Source organism: Antrostomus carolinensis, unplaced genomic scaffold (assembly GCF_000700745.2).
Source record: "Antrostomus carolinensis isolate BGI_N321 unplaced genomic scaffold, ASM70074v2 Scaffold54609, whole genome shotgun sequence".
In the NCBI taxonomy this organism is placed as follows: Eukaryota; Metazoa; Chordata; class Aves; order Caprimulgiformes; family Caprimulgidae; genus Antrostomus; species Antrostomus carolinensis.
The window spans coordinates 1-12,450 of record NW_010341667.1 but is presented as its reverse complement, the minus strand read 5'-3'; the positions used below and the strand labels follow the sequence as shown (position 1 = coordinate 12,450).

The 12,450-nt window shown below is 40.5% G+C and overlaps 1 protein-coding gene across 1 annotated transcript; it reads left to right on the top strand.

Annotated features, from left to right (window-relative positions):
* The first annotated feature begins 90 nt into the window (after positions 1-90).
* SMU1 (SMU1 DNA replication regulator and spliceosomal factor) lies at positions 91-10,145 on the top strand. Its single transcript, XM_010176519.1, has 11 exons — positions 91-294; positions 402-554; positions 1,098-1,208; positions 1,750-1,878; positions 2,498-2,617; positions 3,032-3,148; positions 3,352-3,479; positions 7,087-7,213; positions 8,496-8,663; positions 8,921-9,073; positions 9,685-10,145. Exons 1-11 carry the CDS (start codon positions 100-102, stop codon positions 9,781-9,783), a joined length of 1,500 nt encoding a protein of 499 aa, XP_010174821.1. The 5' UTR covers positions 91-99; the 3' UTR covers positions 9,784-10,145.
* Positions 10,146-12,450: the final 2,305 nt, after the last annotated feature.

Sequence of the window (12,450 nt, the reverse complement as noted above, 5' to 3'; positions counted from 1 at the left end):
CGCGTGGTCGGGGCAGCCCGGTGGCCAGAGGGACCGGGTGGCCAGTGAGGCTGATGCAGTGACCACGGGCTGTTCCCCTGCAGCGTGATCCGGCTGATCATGCAGTACCTGAAGGAGAACAGCCTCCATCGGGCGCTTGCCACCCTTCAAGAGGAAACAACCGTGTCTCTGAACACTGTGGACAGTATTGAGAGCTTTGTGGCTGACATCAACAGCGGGCATTGGGACACAGTCCTGCAAGCCATACAGTCGCTGAAGCTGCCCGACAAGACCCTCATTGATCTCTATGAGCAGGTGAGTGAGCGCAGGCTGTGTACAGCCTCTTCTGCTCTGGGTGGAAGCCCCTCTCTGGAGTTTTCCACTTTCTCTTTGCTGATGCAGATGTTTGTCTCTTCATGCAGGTTGTGCTGGAGTTGATTGAGCTCCGGGAACTGGGAGCTGCCAGGTCTCTGCTGAGACAAACAGATCCCATGATCATGCTAAAACAAACTCAGCCAGAGCGGTACATCCACCTCGAAAACCTTCTGGCCAGATCTTATTTTGATCCTCGTGAGGTAAGTTACACTTTTGTGAGAGATGTCACGATGCTGTCTGGCATGAGCCCTAGCATCAGTCCAAGTTGCTAACAGCTTATGGCATCTCTTCTGTTCTGAGAGTGAGAATGTGAAGCTTCCCTGTTTGATGATTTCACACATTGCATGAAATGTCTGGGAAATTACACGTAGCACTTGATCACGAGGCAGCAGAGCGGTGGTTTTGAAGTATACTGCAGGTGGGAGTTTGGGCATTTGTGCTGTAGGGTCAGATCTGTGCCTTGCTTTTCCTGTCTTGTACATGTAGAAGAAAATCTACATTTTGTGAATAAGATTTTTGTTGTGTAATAAATATAACAACAAGGCATTATTTCTGACCGATTACGTCAGTCTGACACTTAGTGACAGCGCATCTCAGACGTTTCAAGGGTTGGTGTTAAAGAGAAGGGCTGTTTTGAAGGCCTAATAGAAATTCAATCTGGCAGGGGTTTCAACTCAGAGCAATTAATGTTTTTATGGAAAATAGTTTAGAAGAATCATTCCATAACAGTAACTTCTCTCTAGGCGTACCCAGATGGCAGCAGCAAAGAGAAGCGGAGAGCTGCTATCGCACAAGCTTTAGCTGGAGAAGTCAGCGTGGTACCTCCGTCTCGTCTCATGGCGCTGTTGGGGCAGGTAATTCTTGGAAAACATTTTAGTAGCTCTGTCAGTTTCTGTAGATGTTTGCCACATAAAACTCACTGTGATGTAGTTGATTCTCCAATTGTGTAAAAGTAAAGCTGAAATACTGCACATTTACCTATGGGATAGTTAAAAATTACATTTTTTTCTGTGTGGCAAGAGTTTAGCAGCTGTAGGAAAAATCGTCACTCCAGTGGTAGATTTCTTCCCATCAGAAGATTATTTTCAGGGTACACACTAACACACAGTGTTTCCATTGTTGTACTCACAAGTCTTTTAATTCTCAGAATGTGTTCATTGATACACTATACAGGCAGTATTTAACGTATCTTGCAGTTTTATGGGTTAAGAAGCATAATTCTTTCAGTCTTGTTTTAAGTACTTGTTTGCAGTGAATTTTTCTCAAACTGTTTGAGTGTACAGTTTGTAAGGGTACAAGAAACTCTTGCTGCGTTGTGTTAATTAGAAGCAAGTTTTGATGAGGAAGGTACATGTTAACTGATACCTAACTGTATGGCTTTTGGCTCCTCAAAAGGCACTGAAATGGCAGCAGCACCAGGGCCTGCTTCCTCCTGGTATGACAATTGACTTGTTCAGAGGCAAAGCAGCTGTGAAAGATGTAGAAGAAGAAAAGTTCCCCACACAGCTCAGCAGACATATTAAGGTGATTTTGTGTTTGCTTTTATGTCTATTACTGCTGCTTGTTCCTTCCTGTACTTTATGTTGGGAGATCAGAGTAAACCTTCTGAATTCTTCTGTTCTCTTTTTTTTTTGTAAGTAATCTCTCTCTCTCTCCCCTTCTCCATGCTTTATCTCATCAGAAGACTTCATGAGAGTCTGAAGTGAGATCCCTTAACAAGATTGGGTGCTCATGGTATTGACAAATACCATTTACTTGTACTACTTCAGAATACATACCTTGTACTACTTCAGAAATTTCTGAAGTCTGCTAGGGATATATGTTGGGTGCTGGAAAGGTGTTTAACAGACACAACTCACTACAAAAACAGAAATATGAAGACAACCAACCCAACTGCTGCTGTAAGCATGGCGTGTTTGGTGTAAGTTTAGGAGATATTAACAGATCAGAAGGAGGGCTTTTGTTTGTTTTTGAAGTGCCAGTATGTAGATCTACGGGGTTTTTTTTGTACCTTAAGTTTGTGAATGCATACCTCTAGAAAATACTGTATTTTTACCACCAAAATGAGACTACAGTTTTGTTTTAATTAATTGGTTCTTTTAAATTGCTTATTAGGCTTAATTTATTTTCTCCTATAAAACAGTTTGGGCAGAAGTCGCACGTGGAGTGTGCTCGGTTTTCCCCAGATGGACAGTATCTGGTTACTGGTTCTGTTGATGGTTTCATTGAAGTATGGAACTTCACTACTGGAAAGATTAGGAAGGTAAGTTGCACCTTATTTCGCACAGATAATTCACTGGCCTGAGCACCTGGTTTTATTCTTTGAAATTGTACTGTATGTTTGTTTTAATTTCTTGGGGACTGTGAATCTGAAAAGGATGTCTTGGGTAATTCAAATATTGGTCTGGAAGCTTTACCTGGGGTTTAATTGTCTGGTTTGTCATAGATTTCCCTCTGTGGTAACTTTTTTTTTTTTTTTTAATCTTTCTGGATCATCATTGTTGCCTCTAAAATAGTGACAGTAGCACTTCCCTGTTATTTTAAGGCTGTGAGTTCTGCTTGGTGATAGGCCATAAAATATAACCACAGTTAAAACTGCTAGTATTTTGCACTTTGCCTTCAAATATAATTCATTGAATTCAATATTTTGACTGGTGGATCTTCTGCTTTCGTTTAGGATCTGAAGTACCAGGCACAAGATAATTTTATGATGATGGATGATGCAGTGCTGTGCATGTGCTTCAGTAGAGACACAGAAATGCTAGCAACTGGAGCACAAGATGGAAAAATCAAGGTACAAATGTTTTTGTACAATATTTTGGTAGAAGTGGTGACCAGAAAGATTGACTTGCAATTGCAATAATGTTGCAATTCCATATAAAAACAAATGAAATATAACATGGCTTGGAAACAGATACATATTGTCTCTGATATTTAAGCTTCTGTGATCTCATAATAAAATAGCCACCTCTGTTGCATTTGCTGTTTCCTCTCCAGGTGTGGAAAATCCAAAGCGGCCAGTGTCTGAGAAGATTTGAACGAGCACACAGCAAAGGCGTTACGTGCCTCAGCTTCTCTAAAGACAGCAGCCAGATTCTTAGTGCTTCTTTTGACCAGACAATCAGGTAAATAAACTGAGAATGTGTGAGCTGCAGTACAGGAGAAAACAGGATTTTCACATTAAGTGGTTAAACTTTTGAATATAGATTCATTTGACCTGAGATTTCATCGTTTTGCATTGAGTTTTGATGCTAATAGGAGAGCATTACTGCTGAGGGTTGAAGAACCACAGTTTGAAAGTTTGGCCTTTTGCCTCACTTCACTTCTGTTATTCCAGGGCTAGGGGCCAGGTACTTCTGCTGTATTGTCATTTACATTGACCTGGCGTGGTTTTGTTCGTGGAGATTCCTAGCTGAAGAAACAATTGTGTCAACCTTCAAAAATAACATTTTTTGTAATAAGCTTAGGGTGAAAAATATCTGAGGGTAACAGGATGATAACATTCTTTTGAAACAGCCTAAACATCTTCATCATACTCACTAGTTTTAATGGATGACATGACAGTAGTTGGTTTCATCCAGCTTATTTTTCTGTGAAGCAGTTATCATGGGCTTTACTTTTTCTACTATTTAAAGAAATCCTTTGACAGCAGCTTTTAAGTATTTTGGTACATCTTCTCTACTTCCTGATAGTTACTGAATAGAGCAAAATTTCCAGAAGTCCAAAAGAGCTTGGGAATCTTAATTAGCAATAGTCATGGCTCTTCTGTGGGCTTGAATAAGGGTCTGTGTGTTCCTGAGGTTCAAGAGCAGGAGGTGCAGTTTGTATCTGGAAATGACAGTAAAGCCTTTCCTGTGCTTTAGGGTGCTGGTTTTTGATCTGAGTGTCTCTTCACACTTAAGTGGTGTATAAGGGAATGCTGAGAGAGCTGGGCCTGACTGACTTGGAAAGAGAAGGCTGAGAAGGGACATAGCTGTCTCATCTAGAGGTAGTCATAGATAATACAATGCCAGATACCTCTCAAGTGCACAGTTTCTACAAGGGACAGACTCTAGGAAGTGAAAGTCTGATTCAATGTGAGGGAAAACTACTCTGTGTTGCCCTTGAGAAAGAAGCAGTGCTTGGAAAATGCAGAGAAAGTTGGGTCAGGCGGATCTCAACCCTTGGAAATTTTCAAAGCTCAATTAAACAGGACCATGAGTGACTTGGAAGTTGATGTTGCTTTCAGGGGAGCAGTGGAATAGAGGTCTTACGAGGTGTCTTCCAGCCTAAGTTATTCTGTGGTTCTCTGACATGTACTACTGTTTTGAAATCTCTTTTGGAGAAGAATCATGTGACCAGATGGTTTATAAATTTATGAGGGGGGGAAAAAAGAGGGAAAAAAACTTCTTTCAGTGATGAAAAAGAGCCATACAGACAGGATCATTTTTCTCTTTCCTCCCAAAAGATAATTCCCATTTCTCAGGCTGTTTCTGCTTTTGCACATGGGAATTCTCGTGCAAACCATCCCTTGTTGTGTAGCACCAGCACTACGCTGGGATATGAGCTGTGGGGTTTTTTAACCAGTCTATATAATTCAATTTCCCAAGGTCTGTGGCATTCCTTTTGAGTGGTGAAACAGTTGATGGTGTTGCAGGCTCACAAGCTGAGGTCTTGGGAACCCAGGAATGGGAGTTGAGTCTTTATACAAACTTTGGAGTTGCTTTGGTACACAGTCTAGTTAGTGTAGCTTCACAAGTCGATAGTCTGTCAGCTCAGTTACAGGCCTTGGATATGAGATCTGCCTGCAGAAAATCTAAGGAAGTACGTCCCTCTTAATGTGGTTGGATGAAACTGAACAAACTTGACATTACCTGTCACTTTCGTGCTGAGAGTTACATGCATACAGTTACTGCAGCTTGCCTCCCGTGTAGGTGGTCTGTTCAGCAGCAACATGATGTTCAGCAGTGGATTGTTGTGGGACAGTGGTTGGGCTTGGGTCTGTGCTCTAAGAAAGCTGAAGCAGCTCTGCGACCTGTGTAAGGCAGGCTAGGCATACATTATAAAACAGTTTGGTTTAGTAGGTGCCTCTAGAGGTCTCTGTTCCAATATGCTTCTCAAAGCACAACCAGCTAGTGTCAGTTAGGACAGCTTGTGCAGGGCCTTGTCCAGCTGAGTTCTCAAAATGTCTGTGGGTGGAGACCCCACTGCTTCTCTTGGCTGCACCACCTCTCAAAGGATATCCTGTTTGGTTAGGGGGAAGGATGTTTTGTTTTCTTTTCTTTTGTAAGTTGTGCCCTTTGCCTCTTGTCCTTTAGCTGTGCACCTCAGAAGAATCTGATACCATTTATTCTGTAAAAACTTGTTAAGTGATGATATTAACCAAGTAGTTAGAATTTTTCAGGTGTTTAATAAGGACTTAGATATCCTTATCTCTTCTTTGAGTTGAACACACCCAGCCCTTTCAGCCTCTCCACACCCAGCCCCCTGGCCATCTTACTGGCCCCTTAGTGGGGGGACATGGTCCTCCAGTGGTGTCTAAACCCCTGCCAAGTAGGGAGGAGCCTTGGTCTGCAGCCTGTGTGTCCCCTGTGGGGTGTGGCTGGGTTTCCTCAACACCACATCATGCTGCTGGCTTTTGCTTTGTTCTCCCCAAGGCCTGCCAGGTTGTTTGCTGCAGACCTCCTCTGCAGCTGGTCAGCCCCCAGTTGATTCTGCTGCCTGAGGTGATTCTGCAACAATCTGTTCTCAGTGGTTTCTCTCAATCCACCTATCTGGTTTGTCAAAGTTTCCAACTTCCTCATCTTGTGTTTTTCAAAATTGAGTTGCAGAATATGGGACTTCCATTGTTAATCAGGTTGATCCAGTGCTTGATGCCTGTATACATTTTATGTTTAATTGAATGAGATTATGTAATATGCTTAATAACTTTTAAGTTCTTGCCTGTACTGTAAAACCCAGTGGTACCAACCAAATTGCTTTAGATGAAAATGAAGAAACGTGTGGATCTGTAGGGAACTGTACAGTGAACAGGCATTAACAAAACATCTTAATGAGCGATGTTAATCTGTTTAAATCGTGATATATATGAACTATAGCATTTTAATTGAATTTATGTAAGGTTGAATGTTGACTTAAGGACAGCAAGCTTCAAATTGAATAAGGAATTTCATTCTCAAGGCTTCAGACTTCTGCTTGAAAACCATATTTCTGTAGCCAGTAGGTGCTACAATTTAAGGCTGATACAGATTAGCAATGTGATTTCCTTTTAGATGACTGAGCCAACTTCGCAGAGTTGCACAGTAAGAGACAGTGGCAACAGCTTGCAAAAGAGAAAAATTCTGTCTGGGTATAAAAAAAGAATTTTCTTAACTTGCCTGGACACAGCCTTGGTCCCAGGGCCCTGAGCAAGCTGGCCTCACTTAAAGTTGAGTCTGTTGGACTGAAGACTGTAATTTTTGTTTTGTCAGCTTCATAGTTTCCTCTTTCGTAGTCTTGTCTTCTAATATCTACAGTGTGCATTACATACAGGTCTTTGAGGCTGGAGGTTGATGGTATTTCCCAAAGCTCTTCACAGGAACACATAATGTCTTTGGTGAAAGGGGCTTGTGATAAAGACTTATGGCTTGCAGATTTTTATCACTTTTTATTGTTTCCTATGAAAAGTAGCTCAGATTTAAAATATGGTGAAGCCAGAGAGTGGTTTAGACTACCTCAGTTGCTCACTCAGTTGTGACCTGTGTTTTGTGACAGGATTCATGGTTTAAAATCTGGGAAGACTTTAAAGGAATTCCGTGGTCATTCCTCCTTCGTCAATGAAGCTACTTTTACCCAGGACGGCCACTATATTATCAGTGCATCCTCCGATGGCACAGTGAAGGTAAGATAGCGTTTACTCTTTGTAAAGAATGATTCAGGCTCTTTGCATGTTGTAGCTGATTTGTTAGAACTGCTGCAGTCATTGGAGAAGGACTTGGAGTTATCTGCAATAAGTCTTTCTGCTTGTGACCTCTGATTGGTGTAAAGGAGAACTGATAAGGTTCCTACTGCGCTTACAGACTGCTGCAGAGCCTGTTTCTGATGTATTTATGAAAGGAGGACGTCAGTGCAGTACTTACCTGCCTGTTCCTGCTTTTTTCTAGAAATAAAGTTGGCTGTGACACCTCTTGTCCTGGAATGTGGGGATTCCCTTGTCTGAAATAATGGCATTTTTTTGCTTACTGCATTGGACACCTGTTTATTTCTTGGTGCTTAGGAGTCCCTTGCCATGTAAGCTAGGTGATCTGTTATTAATGAAACTGATTGTAACAGTGATAGGTTTGGCTTCTAGACTCAGCAGAGAGTGTAACTACTCAGTGTGTAGTAGTTAAGAGGAGTAAAGCACTGTTGTGTCCAGGGCGTTACTGACTAATAAATAAATAAATTAATATAGAAACATCTACATTAAGTAGAGAATCAATGCAGTGCATGGGGGTGGGTAAACAGATCCAGTTTACAGATGTGGCCTAGGAGAGTGTGATAGATTTTGCTCATATTAAATGGGACATTACTTCAGACTTACACTCCTTGATAGACTGCCCCAATTATGGGAATAGCGTAAGAAGGTGGTATCTTTCATTTTGATTGTACTAGTATGAAGCCAGCAAAAATAGTGCACAGATGGTGAGTTACGTTTTTTTTTTAAATATTAAACAAGCAGTTCAATTTCCTGTTTGTAAAAGCTTAGAACAGCCTGGGTTTGAGCCTGAAGCAGCTCTAAGCTGTGATGTCGCTCCTGCTGATATCAGTGATGCTTTGCTTTTTCAGGAGTTTTCAGGCCTGTCTTGTGTAAGGCACATTGCATGTGCAGAGGCTGCACACATATTCACAAATACCATCCAAAACCAGAAAGCAAGTCTGGACTCACCCCTCGATGAAAGGGAGCCAGGCTGAATGTAGATAATGGAAATTCACTTTCAGTTGAGTTGTAGTGAAATTGTTCATGGTGTCCAAACTTCAAAATAGATATGACAATTTTTTTTTATCTGCTTTAAACTTCAACTTTTAGAAATTATATTTCCCTTCCAGAGCCTTAAGAAAATCTGAATGCTGTATCACGAAGCAGCTAATTTCTGTTGTATTTTTTAAAGCCTAATTGGTTTTATTTTTATTTTTCATACTAGGTTTGGAATGTGAAGACGACAGAGTGCTCAAACACCTTCAAATCTCTTGGCAGCACTGCTGGGACAGACATTACTGTGAACAGTGTCATTCTGCTACCTAAAAACCCAGAACACTTTGTTGTTTGCAACAGATCAAATACAGTCGTCATTATGAATATGCAAGGACAAGTATGTGATGTTGCTGGTGTCTTTTCAAGCCTCTCTCTCTCAGTTATTTTAAGAATGCAAAAAATGTAGTTAATAACCTAGTCTTGGGTTAAACCTGATTTCTCCAGTTTCACAACCAACTATTGTGTAGCCCAGGTTATAGAACAGTCCTGTGTTCCAAACAGACCTAGTACTGCCTAAATATTTTCACCCTGAACATAGAAATGATGTGCTGCAGTTTAATCCTGACAGATATTTTTGTGTGGATATCTTTACAGATTGTAAGAAGTTTCAGCTCTGGTAAGAGAGAAGGTGGTGACTTTGTCTGCTGTGCGCTTTCACCTCGTGGTGAATGGATCTACTGTGTTGGTGAAGATTTCGTGCTCTATTGCTTTAGCACAGTGACTGGCAAGCTGGAGAGAACTCTGACTGTAAGTACTTAGCTTTGAGGTTTTGCAAAGTTCTAAATGAAAGGGTGATCTAAATGTTTGTTATTTATGAGGTCCATAAGGAGAAGTCTTGTACCAAGGAATCTCTATCAGCCCTGATTGGTAACAAATGCATTCCAGAGCACTTGTAGAATGTCTTTAGCTTTTTCAGAACAATTCTAATTTTAAAAATTATAAAAATGCTTACCCATTAGGCCAAGAGGTTCAGACTTTTTTGAACTAGACCACGTCTTCACCTGGGCTTTGGCTGATGGACAGTCTGACCAAGCTGTCAGGCTTAAATTTGCTGTGGATTAAACTAAAGAGAAATACCAGCTTGAATATCTAAATTTAATGGGGAACACTTAGATGTCGTGGATTTCAGTTGATGTAAACCTTCACTAAACCTCCCCTTGCCCAACAAAAAGTATGTCACAAAAACTGTTCACAACTGGAACTTAATACTGGGGGCTTGTGTTCCTCTGCTTTTGCTGTATGCACAAAGCATGTTAAACCTCAGTCCAGCTTTCCTCTAGTTCTTGTTTGAAGAGAATATTGGGCTTGAATCTGCTAAAGGAAGAATCTCCTGATGCATCTTTCTGCTTATTCTCTAGGTTCATGAAAAAGATGTCATTGGCATTGCTCATCATCCCCACCAGAACCTGATTGCTACTTACAGTGAAGATGGCCTCCTCAAGCTCTGGAAGCCATAGCTTGATTTTACAATGAGCTGTGAAGTGTGCCTGTTAGTTGCAGGTTATTATATTTGTGCTTTAACGAGGTCTAAATGCACAGAGTGTGATATTTGCTCAATTTGCAGTTCAGGTTTCCAGAGAATGACATTTCTACTTCTTGGTCTAAAGTTAGGTAGATTGATGCTTAAATAAAGCATCAGTTAATTGAAAATACTTTTATTTTTACCAGAATAGCTGAAGCAACTTCAGAGAGAGTGTTTTTTTCTGTCTCCTGAAGTCTGTACTCTTCCTACAGTGTTTATAAAAGTTAAATGAGCTAGGAACTATACATACTTACAAGTGGTTGCTGACTTCCTAGAGTACAGTAAAATGCCTTTTTTTAAAAAATTTTATTTGAGTGAATTATGTGGGTGGAAAAGCTGTCTCTTCTCCACTGCTGAGACAAAGGCACAGTTTTCCTGGAATGCAGATAGGGCTGCTCTGTCCTCAGAGGCTTTTCTGGTCCAGTTGGTTTTGCTGTGTTCAACTTTCACTATATTTTTTTTTTTCCAATTAGGCATACTAAGCAGTGTCACACAGCTTCCTTGGAATGAAACTGTTCTTCCCCATCTCCCAGCACTTCCTGCTATAAACCTGCCTAATGTGGCAGTGAGATATCCTTGTTTTTTTGTTCTTGTTTTGCTTTGGGGATTTCTTGTTTTGTTTTCTTTTGTTTTACCTCCAGGCTAAAAGGAATTATTACCTGGGCCCTCTTCCTGTAAGTGCATAATGTCTTCAGACCAGCTTTAACTGAAGCAGGCCTCAGGGGATCAATATTTTAAAACATGCAAAAGCTGGTTTACATAGGCTGAGCTCCCAGTGCTGTGATGCTGCACATACTGCATTTTTTGTTGGATTTTTGTTTGTTTTTTCCCAGTTCATTCATTTTAGCTTCCTGTTTTCCCAAAAGGGCATGGTATACTTAAGCTTTAAGTAATTTTTAAATTTTTTTGTTTGGTTGGGTGTTTTGTTTTTTTTTTTTAATTCCATATACCTGTGGACCTAGTTAAGGTGTTATCTAGGTCCCACACTATGATAAATAGAAGCTTTCAGGCTTTTCAGTTTGGAGCAGGTGATAATTCTCTTTGAGATCCTGACTAATGCACACTGTTGTGAATGTGCACCAGAATCTTCTAAAGTGAGACGATAGTTTTTCTAGGATGCAGCAAAAAATGTTTTTTGTCTGTAATGATGAGACAAAACCTATGCAGATTTGAATCTGCCACACAGTTTCCTGTCCTCATCTCTTGTAGAATGCTTTGCTGTCACAGTAGCCTTTCAAACAGTAATAACGCAAGTATTGGTTGTCAGCTGGTCAGTGACCTCCTCCAGCACTTGATTGGTCTGTGTTCATATTAGTCTGAAGAAATGCAGAAAAATTTCAGCTTAGCTTCACGTAGCATTGCTTGTTCACTACAAGTGTAGTGTTTAGCTGTAATGTTTTAATTTCTAAGGTTTTTTTACTTCCTTAGATATGGCAATAAAGTTATTTTTAGATAGCAAAAGGTGATTATTTTTCTTGCCTGAAAAAACACTGCGGTGTCAGAAACATCTGACAGTAATACATCTGACAAACTCTGTTGGCAGTTAGTACTTTTGATAAAGGAGAAGATCTTAACAAAATATTTTTAATATTATCTAATTTGTGGTTTCTTTTGCCTTCAGAACTGCTAATCCTCAATGTAAACTGTATCTTACATTGTTCTTTAAAAGAAAAGTAGTTGTAGCAAATAGAACTGTCAGAAACCTGAAAGGCTAAAGATTGAAATACATTCTCTACCTTAAAAAAAAGTGTGAGAAAATCTGCCATTACTTATGCTTTTTATTTCAGAGTTTATTGCATCAGGTACTCCAGACAAAAAAGCAAAATGTGATGATATGTATGAAAGGGCAATGGTAAAACTTACCTGCTGGGCTGCAGCTGTAATTTGTAAAATAGCTGGCAGTTGGCACAACAGTACAATGATAATCTTGAAATGTTAATTTGTTTTGATTTTTTTTTTTTTAATGTAAATGTTAATTTTTTAAATGTAATCTAGGAACATTTTCTCTCTGGAGAATCAGCCAGGTGTTATGCTACTTACCTGTACGTAAGAGTTGAACAAGGCAACATCTAGTGCTTTAATAAAGAAAGCATTGTTCACCCATGGGCCTTGCTTTATTCTGGAATTATTTTGCTTGGAGCTGATGAGTTCTGTCATACACAGAGGAGTGCACAGTGCAGGGGAAGGCGCCAGGTAGCCAGAGTCTCTTGGGTCAGTTCAAACTAGGGATCAGTGCATTCCAGCCTCTCTTGGGTGGAATCAGCCGCCTCTTTGTATGTGCTTGCAGAATGTGTGTGGAAGAGGTACTGCCATCTCGGCAAAAAATAAATGAACTGCACAGTTAGGCAAGTGATGGATGTAACTTTTGGGGTTTTTTAATGTTATTGGGATAATACTTTGTGAGCCTGTAGATACAGGGTATAGTCCTGCTCTGATGGCTTGTCATCTGCAAAGAAAAATCAAACCCTCCCTTGATTCCTAGTGTGGTGGTTTCATGTGGCTAGCACTTGGCTGTTCACTCACTCTTCCCCCCCCCACCCCCCAGGGGATAGGAGAGAGAGTTGGAAACTGGTAGGTTGAGATAAGAACAATTAAATAATTG